Below are 15,518 nucleotides of genomic sequence, written 5' to 3'. Positions count from 1 at the left end.
ACTCCCCTCTTAGGTGACAACTGATCTCCACCAGGTGCTTTCAGATATAGGATATGTTCTGGAGTGTCGCGGTGTCGTTAAAGTCAAGGGCAAAGGGGAAATGACGACCTACTTCCTGAATGACGGACCGCCCAATAGTTAGCAGCCGTGGCAGCTTTAGCTGGGACTATTCCCATGGCAAAGACACTGCACCACTAATGGGGACTCACACCACGAGCTAGCAGCTAACAACTAGCGATGCCATCACTTGAAAACCGAGCAAAGAGAAAAGACTTTGAGACTCCAGGACTTGAGAAGGAAAGTGTTCTTGTGGGGCAGACATGTTTTTGCGCCCCCACACATGGAAGGATGAGTAGTTTTCTCATGTCTAGCCTCTCCCTCAGGCTACTTGAAAGATGCAAAGTCTGTTTATTTAAAACAACGCCTTTAGCCTGTGTCAAAATAAGAAAAATGCTGTACATAAGGCTACTTTTTATTTGACTTCATTTTGTGTGATTTTTCTTTGTAATTATTTTTGAAAAGAGTTATGAAACAGGTACTCATGTTTTATTTTGGAGTTATTTATTTTAATCTTGATGTTTTGTGCAAAAAGTCCTTTATGAAAAGTGTGTTAACATACAAACACAAATATCCAGTTTATTACACGTTTCTGATTGTGTATGTAAATGCATATTTGTATGCGTATGCGAATATGTGTATAAATTAAGAAGGAAAATATTGACCAAAGACCAAAGTATTTACAAAAAACAAGACAAGACATGTCTGTTATGTTCTCACGAAAGACTAAATCTGTTGTACGCAGCATCCTCAGACTTTTTACTACGGTTCTGGCGAAGGCTATTTCTCACTACATGAAAAATCTGTAATAACTTTCATTTTAAGGTCCAGTACAGTTTCAGTGATAACATCTGTAGGATTACTTTGCCCCATCTCTACAATATCTTATTTGAGAGTAATGACTTGGAAGTCCGGTACAGAGGATTTAACAAAATGAAAGGATATGGCAGTTCCACCCAGGTTGTTGGCCTGCTCCTCCCTAACCCATGTCACAATAACTCACACTGCAATGCTCAATAAGAGCTGAGAGTTTGAGAACCCAAGGTACAGCTTTATACATCACCACCATTAAGGCATACTGTCGACTGCTCCGCCCCTTTCGATGAAGTACGTTTTCTGTGCAAGTGGAAATAAAAGGTTTTCAAACAACAAAAAAGGTCCCAGACCCATGAAAGAAGAAGTCTGGGATTATGATGCAGTTGTGTTGGACACCCTCCTACCTTTGAATCGCTAACAAGATTTATTTTCTAAAGCAAGAAGGAAGTATATATGTATACTCTATATATTATACTTCAACAGATTATGACTGAATACTGTGCTTTATAATCTTAAAGGGGCATAACAATTTTCACTGTGAGGTTTTTATGATACAACATGAACTGCTTTGTTGCCAAACTTAACCGCTCTAAAGCATGTCTGATATCCTCTTTTCATTTTTGTTCGTTTTAACATTGGATATTTTGTATCGCCTCTGTAATCATCATTTGAATTATTCTTATGGTCATTATTTTGATTAATTCTAATGCTTATTATGATAATTCCATTCCAGGGATGAGAAAGACCAGAATGCTTTCTTATAAAATGTCAGACGTAAGCTCAAGCTTATTGGTACCAACTGATCAACTGCATCTTTTCCACCACCCTACAGTATTTCAAACACAGGCCCTAAACTCCATCACATACCCATTAACTGCTGCTTTGGCGTCAGTCTCCAAGCTCTGCCATGAATAACGGAATCATTTACACACAAATACGGATTGTACACATGTACCTTTCTACTAAGCAAACACTACTGCACGATCAGGTTGCTGGCTTATCCCATGTCTTCTCGGACTACGTGTCCCTGCTCATAGAAACAGGACACAATCAGCAGTCTGAGCAGTATTTCCTATTCTGCCTTAATTGAACCAGCCACTGGAGAATACAGCAGGAACAGGAACGGTGCCTGATTGCCACAGCTGAGTTTACTTCTGACAGCATAGAGGAGGAAGAGAGGAAAGGGGAGAGCGACAGCCCATGAAAGCTAAAAGAAATCCTTTACTGACCTTATGATTGACTGAAAAGAGACTTCACACTGTTCGTTTGACTTCGCATTCCCTCATAGGGCCCTCGTCATCGTTACTCTCGCTACCACACTTAAACTATGGCAACCGACAGTTGATCACGTTCGTACCATAAAGAGCTCCTGCGGCCTTGCGCTATTGGTCCCTTCCCTTGCTGTGAAGTGTGGCCTTGAGCGTGTGGGACAACCAGGGAACAGTAACGGTCATGGACTTGATAAACAACTGAGGTTGTAACTGACAGAGAGATTCACAGAAGAAGTAGATCCATATAATGGACGTGGCTAGTAAGGTGATACACAGTGTGTCCTTTCCATTTCTATGGGATGTCTTTCAGATTGGACTGGGTGTTGATTGTTGACTTTTGGGATGTTTTTAGGGGACACTGAAGGGGAGGAGGGGTCAAGTACTACTGAAAAAGGCCTGATGAATCCTACCCTATTACTTTTTTCTGAGTTCATTTTCTACCCCCCGAGTTGAAAAGGGACTGTTTTTTTCTGATATGAATGACAAAAAGAGTTGTGGACTAGAAAAATAACAATACCCCTTGAAGAAAAAAATAAAAAGTCAATGGCTGTTTTGATTAGTTTTATAGTGTTCATGCATGTGGTTTCCCTGTGTCGTAACAAGGTGACACAACACGTAACTCCTCCACATTCACACTGGATTGGTTGAACAGTGCAGAACAGAAACTCCCCTGACCTTCAACCCCCACTTCTATTCAAGACCACTATACAGTGGATATATCATTATTTAACACTTGTGCCATCAGCTGAATCTAGTAAATTATCTTATCTAGGGACAACAAAACAATTATTTCCATGTAGGTATGACACATTCATTCCTCAGTCTAAGGTGGGTTAGCCGCACAATTTTACCTGTCAAAACGCAGAAGTCAATTGACTTGACACAGAAGCTCATAAAAAGAACATTCTATGATGGAAATGGTTCTGTTTATTAAACCACAACAGCTATCATTGTGGTTCAAATGTCCCACGGTTCTTGGCATTGTGGAGATCTATGTTGCTGCTGGACAGGAAATCAGAATAAGCTGAACTCTCGGTCCGTCATTGACATCTCTTCCACAAACCTGAGGAAAAACAGTAGGCAGAGTGAGGCAGGTTGACACCTGACAAAATAGTGAAGTTCAAATCAAACAAGTCACTCACTTGGTCATCTCACTATTCCTGCGAGGGAATCGTTTCACTTGGGTCCAGGATTCCTGCGTATTTCGACCTCCACTTGGTATCCACCATCCACACTGCTGGCTCTCTGTAATGGGCATTGAGTACAGCTGATTTGGCGCTAGGGAAGAGAGACCCCATCTCAGTCAATACTGATCCTTCCAGTAGGCAGTGTATTCAAAGAGTTTAGAAATAACTGGTCACATATACGTACATCTGGGGGTCTGAGCCTGTTTAAGCATTTCCCTGTACTGCTCCAGGCTCCCTTTGTGAATGTCTTTACTGAAAGGAAGAGGCTGGGTGTAGCTACTTGTGCAGATATCAAGCCATTCAGGGGCTCCCCTGTGGACATGAATGGGGTGCAGTCCTGACTGTTTAGTCCAGTTCCTTGAATCAACCTCATTATCTGTAAAGGAAAAGGTCATGGAGTCAGGCATGTCTCATTGTGAGTAATAACGCCATAGAATAACCTTCAGGTTAACTCTAGTTAATCAAAAAGCATAGCTAGAAGTTACAGTTACTAGCTGATATTATAGAAAGGTCATTTTACACACGAACAGATGAGGAATTATTTTAGCTTGTTTCAAAAAGTGAACAAAGCAAAATACATTGATATTTTACCAATAAGACAGTACATCTACCCAGCAAGCGTTAAACACAGATAGGTTAGGTAACGATAACTGCCTAGCACAGTCATTGCCATGTTATTGGAAAAGACAAAAAAACACTCACCACGGGGGTAAGCGGGCGCTCGTGAATTCACCAGCATCTTGTCTCCGATTGGATTTTGATAGCCTAAATTTGTTATCCCGAAGAAAGCCATCAAGGTACAGCAACAGTCTGAAGCAGAAAAAAGTGGGAAAGCACAAGAAACCCCTTTAGCAAATAAATCACAGCTTCTGGTTTACACGAAACCATGGTAACAAGCGCCACCCCATCAACTAAGGTTCATCAGTGGGTGGAGCCTACGTCAAGAAAAGCTCGGTGTTGAAAAACGTTCGGATACTAATGCATGACTATCTTCTGTTTTGTGTAATTAGGCATAATGCCAACTTTATTACATTTCTGTTAATCTCATGGACGTATTGTTTATTTGTTTCTGACCAATAACTCATTAACGGTAATCACTAATATTTATCTGAACGTCTCACTCATTGAAGACCCCTTGTTAAGTTCTAAGTGTTAAGAATGATACTGGTAGCCTAGACACAAAGTTTTAGCTAAAGGACCTGTTCTGCAACCCATAGAGCAAGATGGACGCCTTTATTTGCCTAAATTCTTCTTATTTGCCATTTTAATGTAGTCAAATGGATGGGACTTCCCACGTCATGATTCCAGATGACCCACCAACTAAGTGAGACCTTGAGCTTCTTGGCTTATCCTAATGAGGAAGGAAGAACGTTGTCCCACCCACTGACTACATTAAAATGGCAAAAGTAGGCTAATCGATTGCAATGTCCAAAACAATGGCAGGTTAAAAAGGATTGAGCCAGAGCGACTTGCCCTGGATTAACCTAATAGTTTAATTGAGTTAGGGAGACAAACGTAATTGTCCAGCAAATTCTGAAACAAAAATACTTACCTTTGTTCTTGTGTAGTGTTGAACATATAGTGTTAATAAGCACAGATAGACTTTCGAATTAATTGCTTGGCAACAATTTGAACGGAAACAGTAAGCCTGGGACACATTTTAAGGACCGTGTACTTACTAACCATGGTGGCCCAGAGATTTGTATGTTGCGTGCTGCCCGAGTGTAGCTGTTTAGAATGGCCATAACTCGGTTGATCCGACTACACGCCACAACACCCACCTAATGGGAGCAAACGTGCCAAAGACGTTTGAAGAACGTTTTTGGGAGAAGTGTCATTCAGTACAAACTGAACTGAACGCACCCTTCCTTATCAGTGTAATGGAGCGCACCTGGTGCGGTGTGGGGTTGATTCAGGCACGTATGATAACCATGTCGTAGTTTTATGTTCAGAAGAGAGAGAAGATTCCTGAATTGATCTATCTTTTTGGGTGTTTTTTTCCGGGAAAAAGTAAGTGATATGTTGTAATTTGTAATTATAACGGGTTGGTTGGCTGACATAAGTTTTAAAGCTCTCAAAATGCACTAATAATAAATAGGGAATATGTTGTATGCTCATACGTAAATAAAGTTTTCGGTATATTTTGCTTTTGCTGCAAAAGGTTAGCAAAAGTTGCAATAGCTTATCCCAAACTTTCCTCCCTTTTTCCTATTTCTTTACAAGGGTGACTTTCAACATTGACCTATTGACTGTTATTCTTTCCAATACATAGCACATGTAAGGTGTATTATTTGACAGACTGGCTTCAGAGAGACTTAATCTGTATAACTGGCCTGGATGAGATTCTGTTTTCTCTGACCCAAGCATACTTTGTTCAGTTATGTATAATTATATAAATGAGGAACTTGTATCCTGAGACACAGTCGTTGACTAATCCTTTGTTATTTAGAGATATGGATGAGATGACTCCAGACAACAGTTCAGAATAAGGAAGTCTTAAGGTTATTCTTTCAGAGGCTCTGTTTATTGTTTGATACAACTTTATTTGAATTATCCTCTCCAGTTTGAAATATCAAATGGTTTTATTCTTCCCGCAACCTTCATTCTACCAAACATGCGTGCCTTGCAAAGCCAATATTTATACACAAGTGTAAAAGGAAGTAGTACCAGAGAGTATATGACCGCATTGTCTGCCTACAGGACATAGCCTTTATCAGGCATTCTGTATTTACATGTTACACAGTGAAGCTCCTCCGAGGTGTATCTCATGGTATTCAGTTTCACTTGGGTATTGTAGAATGCATATATTGGAGGTTTTTGTATTTAGTAGCCTCCCTGGTGCTGCCGTGAAGTGCTGTTATGTAACCTCTGCCCAGGTTTGAGCTATGGTTGCACCGCTGTGGCAAGGGGACCCATAAACAAGGCCTTTCCAGCATTATGGATGTGACATTTGCTTGCCAAATCACAACTTTGACGTCTCACAGAACGCACAAATACAAGGCAAATCTAGCTTTCGCTGTGTGTCATTAGTACCCCTTGGAAGGGAGTGTAGAGGCCAAAAAGATCTAAGAATTAGCATGTTAGCAACATTAAACTAATTAGATGAGTACAGTGCCTACAGAAAGTATTCAGACACCTTTACTTTTTACACATTTTGTTATAGACTTAATTCATAACTGATTGAATTGTGTTTTTGCCATCAATCTACACAAATTAACCCATAATGACAAAGTAAAACACATCTTTAGATTTTTGTCATGTTTCAATTGATCTTCCTGGAGATGGCTCTAGAACTTGTCCACTTGTGGCAAATGTAATTGATTGGACATGATTTAGAAAGGCACACACCTGTCAATTTAAGATCCCACACTTCACAGGTGCTTGTCAGAGAAAAGTCCTATCCATGAAGTCCAAAGAACCCTCTGCACACCTAAGAGATTTGTTTTTGAGGCATAGATCTGGGAAACTTCCTACAGCAACTAGGCAAGAAGGGCCCAAAGCAACTCAGATTTTCTTTGCAGAGATGTGAGAACCTGTCGAAAGGATAACTATCTCTGCAGTACTCCATCAGTCAGGCCTGTATGGTAGAGTGACTAGATGGGAGCCAGTCCTGAGTAAATGTCATATGACTTGTAACTTGAAGGATTCTTAGAGCATGAGAAAAAAGATCTAGTCTGACTAGGCCTGAATGCCAAGCTCTACATCTGAAAACAAGATACCTCTCACAGCTGGAAAATACCAAACCCATACAGAAAGGTCCTTGAAGAAAATCTGATCCAGAGAGCATGGACCTCAGTCTGGGGCGTAGATTTATTTTCATCACAACAACCAAAATCACACAGCTGAGACAATGCTAGAGTGGATTCAGGAAAAGTCTGCGAATGTCTTAGAGGCCCAGGCAAAGCCAGGATTTGAACCCCATTGAACATCTACAGGGAGACCTGACGATTGCAGTTCACCAACGCTGTCCATTGAATCTGACAGAGTTTGAGAGGATCTACAAGGGAGAAACTGCCTAAATCCAGGTGTGCAAAGCTGTAAGACATCCAAGAAGACTCAATGCAGTGATCAATGCCCAAGGCACCTATACAGTACTGAATAAAAATGTTTTGCTCTTTATAAAAAGTGTTTGCTATGTCATTATGACCTATTGAGTGTAGATTGATGTAAAAGAAAATTTGACCAATGGTTTTTGGATGAAATCTATAACCCAAAATGTGGAGAAAGTGAAGGTGTCTAAATACTGTACATGAAGTCTGAATAATCTATACAGTGTGGGATTTTTTTTTGATCCCCTGCTGATTTTGTACGTTTTTCCCGCTGACAAAGAAATTATCAGTCTATAATTTTAATGGTAGGTTTATTTGAACAGTACGAGACAGAATAAAAAAAAAAGAAATCCCTCAAACGCATTACAAAAATGTTATAAATTGATTTGCATTTTAATGAGTGAAATAAGTATTCGACCCCTCTGCAAAACTACTTGGTGGCAAAACCCTTGTTGGCAATCACAGAGGTCCTGTAGTTGGCCACCAGGTTTGCACACATCTCAGGAGGGATTTTGTAGATCTTTGCAGATCTTCTCAGTCATTAAGGTTTCGAAGCTGATGTTTGGCAACTCAAACCTTTAGCTCCCTCCACAGATTTTCTATGGGATTAAAGTCTAGAGACTGGCTAGGCCACTCCAGGACCTTAATGTACTTCTTCTTGAGCCACTCCTTTGTTGACTTGGTTGTGTGTTTTGGGTCACTGTCATGCTGGAATACCCATCCACGACCTATTTTCAATGCCCTGGCTGAGGGAAGGAGGTTCTCACCCACGATTTGACGGTACATGGCCACGTCCATCATCCCTTTGATGTGGTAAAGTTGTCCTGTCCTCTTAGCAGAAAAACACCCCCGAAAGCATAATGTTTCCACCTCCATGTTTGATGGTGGGGATGGTGTTCTTGGGGTCATAGGCAGCATTCCCCCTCCTCCAACACTTTCATCCAATCATTCAGATGTTCATTGGCAAACTTCAGACGGGCCTGTACATGTGCTTTCTTGAGCAGGGGGTCCTTGCGGGCACTGCAGGATTTCAGTCCTTCACGGCGTAGTGTGTTATCAATTGTTTTCTTGGTCCCAGCTGCCTTGAGATCATAGACAAGATCCTCCCGTGTAGTTCTGGGCTGATTACTCACCGTTCTCATGATCATTGCAACTCCACAAGGTGAGATCTTGCATGGAGCCCCAGACCGAGGGAGATTGACAATTATTTTGTGTTTCTTCCATTTGCAAATAATCGCACAAACTGTTGTCACCTTCTCACCAAGCTGCTTGGCGATGGTCTTGTAGCCCATTCCAGCCTTGTGTAGGTCTACAATCTTGTCCCTGACTCTTTGGTCTTGGCCATGGTGGAGAGTCTTGAATATGATCGATAACTTCTGTGGACAGGTGTCTTTTATACAGGTAACAAGCTGAGATTAGGATCACTCCCTTTAAGAGTGTGCTCCTAATCTCAGCTCGTTACCCATATAAAAGACACCTGGGAGCCTGAAATCCTTCTGATTTGAGAGGGGATCAAATACTTATTTCACTCATTGAACTGTAAATCAGTGTATAACATTTTTGACATGTTATTCGGTCTCTCACTGTTAAATTATAGACTGATAATTTCTTTGTCAGTGGGCAAACGTAAAAAATCAGCTGGGGATCAAAAACAATTTCCCTCACTGCATGATATAACATTACATGACATGCTTTTCCGAGACTGAACATGTTGACAAAGGTCTGAGTTTTCTTGTTTTAGTTCATAACATGGATTATCATTTGAAAGATAAGGCATGACTGAACGTACAATTCAAGATCATTTTTCATGATTACTTTAGCAAGATTAAGTGATTAAATCCTATATTATGGATTTTAGTCTGAAAGAGACATTCAACACTGCACATTTTCTCTTACACCATCAAAAAATACTGAGATTGAACACATCGACTAACCAGAAACACTTGTGTCCCAATTCTTTCGGTGTCCTGTCATAAGGGAGATGTATTGTGTTGTTTGTAAATAGTTAAAACAATATTTACTGAATTTCCCTCAAAAGCTGATCATTTCTAGTTCAACCCCGTTTCAGACATAAACTGGTGAAAGATTAGATTGGTTAGTTTGGGGACTTGTATTTCAAATGGACTTCTCTAGGCAGTCAGTCAAACCCAAATAAACCATCACATGACTCACTTGTCACTTCTTTTTTTAGCCTTTCAGCTGTTCTTCAGCACGTCTGCAAGATGCGCATGTTCTCCCGCCGCCACAACCTTCCCTTTAAGCTTGCCATTCTAGCGGGCTCCATATTCTTGGTCCTGTGTCTCGTCATGCTGTACGATGTAGGGGGCGGGACTTCACCGGAACCATGGCTCCGGGAGCTGTCTGAGAAACAGTCACATCTGATGGGTGTGGTCAGAGGTGCCGCGTCGAACATGGGCTTCCAGATCGGTGCCCCCCTTCCGCCTCCCTCGAACCCTGGGACTAACCCCATTGGTCGTCACTGCCCACCTGGGTTCTACAGCTGGGAGGAGCTGCAACCACACTTGGAGAGGCCCCCACAGGACCCTTTGGGGCCCGGGGCCTATGGCAAACCATTTGTGTGGGGCGTGATGTCCCCTGCAGAGATTAAAGAAAAGCAGGATGGGCTGGCCAAAAATGTTTTCAATCAATTTGCCAGCGATCGTATCTCCCTTCACCGAAGCCTGGGCAATGACACACGCCACCCAGAGTGAGTACAAGAAGGACTGAGGGGAAGCTGGTTAGGAGCGGTCACTGTACAAAATGTCCATGAAAATGTTTTTTTATTTTTTATCGATTATTGTCTTGCAGGTCCCTTAGAGAATATGTAATGTGAGTTATGTATATCGCAAGTCCATTAGAGAACAGGCTATTGTTGTCAGTTGTCTAGGTCAACGGTTCTGGCGGTGCCCTCCCCTCCCCACAACCAGTGTTATCATCGTGTTCCACAACGAGGCCTGGTCAACCCTCCTGCGGACAGTTTACAGCATCCTGCACACCTCTCCAGCCTTCCTGCTCAGAGAGATCATACTGGTGGATGATGCCAGCACCGATGGTGAGTGTGTATGGAAGGTAATATAAGCCTGACTGAATTTTCATGAGGTTCTGATGAGAGTATTTTACAAATCGATCTTGTTTATTGCCCTGCTACTCTCTTCTCCATCTCCTCTATTTCATTAATACTAAGAGAGATTTCAGAACTCCCAGTATCAATGTGTTCAGTGGAAAACGCCTACCTGGGGAGTCTTTCTTCATCTTGTGGTTCATTTCACAATTCTCTGGCCATTTTTTTCAGAACATCTGAAATCCCGCCTTGATGAGTATGTCCTGCAGCTGAAGATTGTGCGAGTGCTGCGGCAGTGGGAGAGGAAAGGGTTAATAACAGCCAGGCTACTGGGGGCGCAGGCGGCTCAAGGGGAGATCCTCACATTCCTGGATGCACACTGTGAGTGTCTGAGAACGGGAAGTACTGTCTTCTCACAGAATGCTCCTGTCACTTGGGTTTACAGCTGATTAGTCTCGCGAGGCCACACCTCCAATCTTGTCTGGCCTCCTCCTGCAGTAACTACAGTCTAGGCCTGGTTTAAGAGGTCAACATCTGATCAACTCTTTATGCTACTCCAAAGAATAATTTTCATCAAAACGCCCTTCTTGATCTGTTTAAAAATATGGAAAATGCGAGAGAGTTACACTGTAGGCCAAAGCATAAATGAGAAGGGGGGAAAATAACACCTAAAAACCCACCCCCAACTTCTAAAACAGGCCATTTGAAAATTGCTCAAGAAGATGGTATCAGGAGTTAGACATGAATGAACTGGCCAATCTGATGCCTACTCACATACACTTTAGATAACCTGTGTCGCACCATTCAGTTGTTGAGTTACACCCATTTCCTCACAGAAGCTGATCTCTAACCAATTTCATTTTGATTTCTTTGGAAGAAGAATTTAGAATGTTCTCTTAATCTCTTCAAGACAATGTGTATAACAGCAGAAGTCATCATCCAAAATGATGATTTAAATATGGAATGCATCAGTACATGTCTCTTTCCTACCCTTGGTAAGGTGAGTGTTTAGATGGCTGGCTGCAACCCCTTCTGGCCCGAATAGTAGAGGAACCTACTGCAGTGGTCAGCCCTGAAATCGTTGTCATTGACCAGAACAATCTGAAGTTTGTTAAACCCACTGGCCGCGCCCGGAACCGTGGAAACTTTGACTGGAACCTCACCTTTGGATGGGAGCTGATCCCTGAGAAATACCAAAAGCAACGCAAGAACGAAACGTATCCTGTCAGGTACCTTTACAAAAACAGGCACACGTGCTGGTTTCTGACGCATTATCCGACTGAACATACGTCTCCTCTTAGGACTCCTACGTTTGCTGGTGGGCTGTTCTCCATCTCTAAGGCATACTTTGAGCACATTGGGACCTATGATGACAAAATGGAGATCTGGGGAGGTGAGAATGTGGAGATGTCCTTCAGGGTAAGTTATGCAGAATCTGGGGCAGGGAGGTAGTACCTCAACATTTGCTGGTAAATGTAGATGTTATGCCCTCTGCTGGTCAAAGCAGACAGTGCCTCTCTGTCAGTGATGCTCTCAATTTGCTATTAACCATTCATTCATTGGTCTTTTCTAGAATGTTGTGTGTGTTGTCTCCCTGTAGGTCTGGCAGTGTGGAGGCCAGCTGGAGATCATCCCATGTTCAGTGGTGGGTCATATCTTTCGTAGTAAAAGCCCTCACACGTTTCCTAAAGGCAAATCTGTGATAACTCGCAACCAGGTGCGCCTAGCTGAAGTCTGGATGGACGACTACAAGCATTTGTTCTACCGCAGGAACACAAATGCTGCCGCTATAGCCAAAGAGGTTGGGATTAGAGTCTCCAGTGTATTATACATGATAATCCTAGTCTCGGTTCTGTTCCCGCACTACTAAGGGGATTAATGTTATCCAGTTATCGTTAACATGTAAAAAAAGGCATTTGTCTATTTTTGTTTGACTTTTTTCCTGGTCCCTCAGAACTCATATGGTGACATCTCTGAACGCCTCAAACTGAAAGAGAAGTTAGGCTGCAAAAACTTTACATGGTACTTGCGCAACATTTACCCCGAAGCCTATGTTCCAGACCTCACCCCCGTCAAATTTGGAGCGGTAAATGTATTAACTGAATTTCCCTTCTATAAAAAATGTGACTGTCCCTTCACACTTTTCAGAACGAATAGTTTGCTAAAAATTCTATTTTACAAGCTCCAGAACATTGGCTCTAAGACCTGCCTGGATGTGGGAGAGAAGAATACAGGTGGCAAACCAGTTATCTTGTATGTGTGCCACAATAGTGGAGGAAACCAGGTACTTTAGTCAAACTTGTGTACAATATGCAGAGCTGTGAGTGTGAAAACTCTGTTTACTTGTCACCAAGCTGTTTCCCTAATGTAACATTTCTCTGTGTAGTACTTTGAGTACACATCCCACCAGGAACTTCGGCACAACATCGGTAAGCAGCTTTGTCTGCATGCGACTCCCGGGGCTGTGCTGGTATCCATCGAGCTCTGCAGCCTTAAGGGCTTAGGAACTGTGGTGGCCCCGGAGCAAGTCTGGCATTTCACACTGGTATGCAATTGACACACTGTCCACAACTGTCAATGTGTTTTATTGGTTGATTTGTTTCACATTTACACTAATATATAACATTCTTCTCCAGGGCTCTGGAAATATAACTGTGGGTTTCTTCCAATGCTACAGTATGTGAAGAGTCTGTGGAAATACGTTTCTCTCCACAATGACAGCACTGTTGTATTTTTGTCATGTGAAAAATAACTCCTCCTAAAAAGTTGTATTGTGTCACATATTTGAACATACTGATATGAAATCTTTCATTCAACACTGACAAAAAAAGGTAACCTGATATAACAAAGGCACGGAAGGATCCTATTTGGCAATCCTTTTACAGAAATACAATCATAGTGCTGAAAAAAGTACTCACCTAACTTCAATAGCTTGTTTTTCCCTCTTTGGCTAAAATTACATGTAGCTATTTCTTATAACTGTCTGTCAATCTGTTACATTGACTGGAAGTCCCCCCACAGCTATTCAATTGGTTTGAGAACTGGTCTTTGACTCAGCTAATGCATAACCCTCCATTTCTTCTTTTTGAGCCTTTCTATTGCTTCTCTGCTTGTTGCTTTTCTGCTTGTTTGTTTTAGAACATTAGCCTGTTGCAAAATCCATGTTTGCTTGAGCTTGTTGATGGATGGCCCCACATTGTCGTCAAGCATCTTTTGGTTAGCTCTTGGCCTGAATTTGGTGGGGTGACCTGCACTAAGTAGATTACCAGGGGTCTAGGTTTTTCTCCATATGTGGAGTCAGGAAGTGGAAGTGGAATGATGTACTTTGAAATGTTTGGAAAAGGCCTTTGTAACCCCTCCTGGACTTGAGCATCAATGCTATTTCTTCTGAAGGGTCTTGCATAGGTCTTTGACCAAGTTTCTAATCTTTATGGAAGGCTGGATCCTCCCAAATTACACTACTTTTTAATAAAGTAATTTGCATCTCTTTGGAAACTTGATTCTACTTTAGCCATTTTATGGGGCAGTAAATGTAGGGGTGTTTGTTTCTGCATAAATTGTGTTCTGTTCTGGGTTTGTGTGATTTTTGTACTGGTTACCTTTATATCAATGCACGTGGTTGGGATATACCTCAGCTGTGCAGGTGTCCAAATCTTTTGACTGAATTAGCACAATAACAACTTCAACATACACATGCTGCACACAAATTGAGCTGCATTATTGTTAAGAGGCAAATATTGAACTGACTTTGGTCAGTTTGGCAGTTCACAAAGTAATTGTATTTTGCTCATGATTGTTCTTTTTTTATGTCAACAGGGTTCACTCTTGAAGAATCCTTCTTCTGACAAATGCTTGACAATAGATGGAAGTAAAGTCGTGATGAGTGACTGTGATTCAGCCAGTCAAAAACAACAATGGATCTTCAGCTGACCAGCAGGATCCAGGGAGTGAGATGGATCTCTTCATCATGCATTCAAATTTGAAACCCTTTATACCACATTTATAAATGGAATGTGGTTCACTGCACTGTTTGAATATTTTTATATACATATTATTTAAGAACTTTGTGTATATTCTTCATTGATTTAAAGGAGTTGAAGTTTGATCTTTGAAAGGTATTTTGTAGATAATCAGATTAGAAGACTTTCTGTTTTGCACTTTTCACCTTTTTTTATGAACCATTCACCAGCTTCAAGTTTTTACTTGTACTTTGTATGGTACTGTAAGACCCTAGAGTCAAGTGTTGAGTAAATTCCTGAACAATTCAAAGAATATTGTTACAATCCTTGCTATGAGCCACAAATTCCAATTTGGCAATGTAGTAGTGGATTGTTTGTTTGCATAGGGTGTTCTTTTATAAAGCCAGTGAGCATAAGTGGGGAGAATATGATATTCCTATCCTATTCCTTTTATTTACCTTGATTTTCCTCCTGAAATGAATTCTGTTCTCCCAAATTAAGTGTTTTCAGATAAGAAATTAAGATTATCTCCATATCAGAAAATGAACATATCACATATTTATAATTCAAATGTCATTGTAAAGCTGGAGCGTGCTGTAGACTCAAGTTTGTGTGTACCAGCTAAATTATTTTAAAGATGAAGCATGTGATGATATTTGACCATCCTGCACTTAGTTAACACAATGAGACAAGAACTCTTGAAATTGGGAGGCCAGTCCAAAACAAGAAAACATATGATTTCCACTTCAGGGTTGGCCTCTTGTTTGTCTTTGTATAGAATTCACTTGTATTCCCCCCAATAGGAAGAGCACATTATGAGTTTCCAACATGTGAACTAAATAGTTATTCCCTTTATGGTGTATTTTTCATTAAAGCCATAGTTTTTAACCAGGGGGTCCCAGATCTTTATATTTCGTGGACTACCAAATATCATAACATCTTGAAGACCACTACTAGTGGAGTTACAAACATATTTTACATGGCATTCTAGATCATTTCAATTAAAGTAATAAAGGATTGGTTTTACAAACCATGTAAACTTTCGTTTATACCATGAATTATTGGCCATATGGCAAAATACATGAATAGCAACTGAAAAAATATATTTTTAAATTCGC

General features: G+C 41.1%; 2 protein-coding genes across 7 annotated transcripts in view; both read left to right on the top strand.

The window, feature by feature from the left end:
* LOC105026316 (adenylate cyclase type 6) overlaps nt 1-2,693 on the top strand; it is a 43,982-nt gene extending 41,289 nt beyond the window's left edge. For all 3 annotated transcript variants that reach the window (XM_010897688.3, XM_020051641.2, XM_010897689.4), the window contains one exon: nt 14-2,693. In XM_010897688.3, the coding sequence (XP_010895990.3) occupies nt 14-142 (129 nt within the window). In that variant the 3' untranslated portion in view covers nt 143-2,693. The remainder of the gene's footprint in view (nt 1-13) is intronic.
* A 1,441-nt stretch (nt 2,694-4,134) lies between these two features.
* On the top strand, nt 4,135-15,496 carry LOC105026315 (polypeptide N-acetylgalactosaminyltransferase 6-like). 4 transcript variants are annotated; one of them, XM_020051644.2, is made up of 11 exons: nt 4,135-5,341; nt 9,572-10,087; nt 10,260-10,432; nt 10,673-10,822; nt 11,442-11,670; nt 11,743-11,860; nt 12,042-12,086; nt 12,396-12,533; nt 12,624-12,725; nt 12,828-12,986; nt 14,258-15,496. In XM_020051644.2, the coding sequence occupies exons 2-11, from the start codon at nt 9,603-9,605 to the stop codon at nt 14,369-14,371; spliced, it is 1,713 nt and encodes a 570-aa protein (XP_019907203.2). In that variant the 5' UTR covers nt 4,135-5,341; nt 9,572-9,602; the 3' UTR covers nt 14,372-15,496. The 4 variants fall into 4 exon arrangements, with proteins under 4 accessions (XP_019907203.2, XP_019907201.2, XP_019907202.2 ...); XM_020051642.2 differs by having other exon boundaries at nt 4,867-5,341; nt 12,042-12,242; XM_020051643.2 differs by lacking the exon at nt 14,258-15,496 and adding an exon at nt 13,078-13,766 and having other exon boundaries at nt 4,867-5,341; nt 12,042-12,242.
* Nucleotides 15,497-15,518: the final 22 nt, after the last annotated feature.

The sequence above is a fragment of the Esox lucius genome, chromosome 12 (assembly GCF_011004845.1).
Source record: "Esox lucius isolate fEsoLuc1 chromosome 12, fEsoLuc1.pri, whole genome shotgun sequence".
Classification (NCBI taxonomy): Eukaryota; Metazoa; Chordata; class Actinopteri; order Esociformes; family Esocidae; genus Esox; species Esox lucius.
Note: the sequence above shows the minus strand (reverse complement) of the source record. Positions and strands in the feature narration are given on the sequence as shown.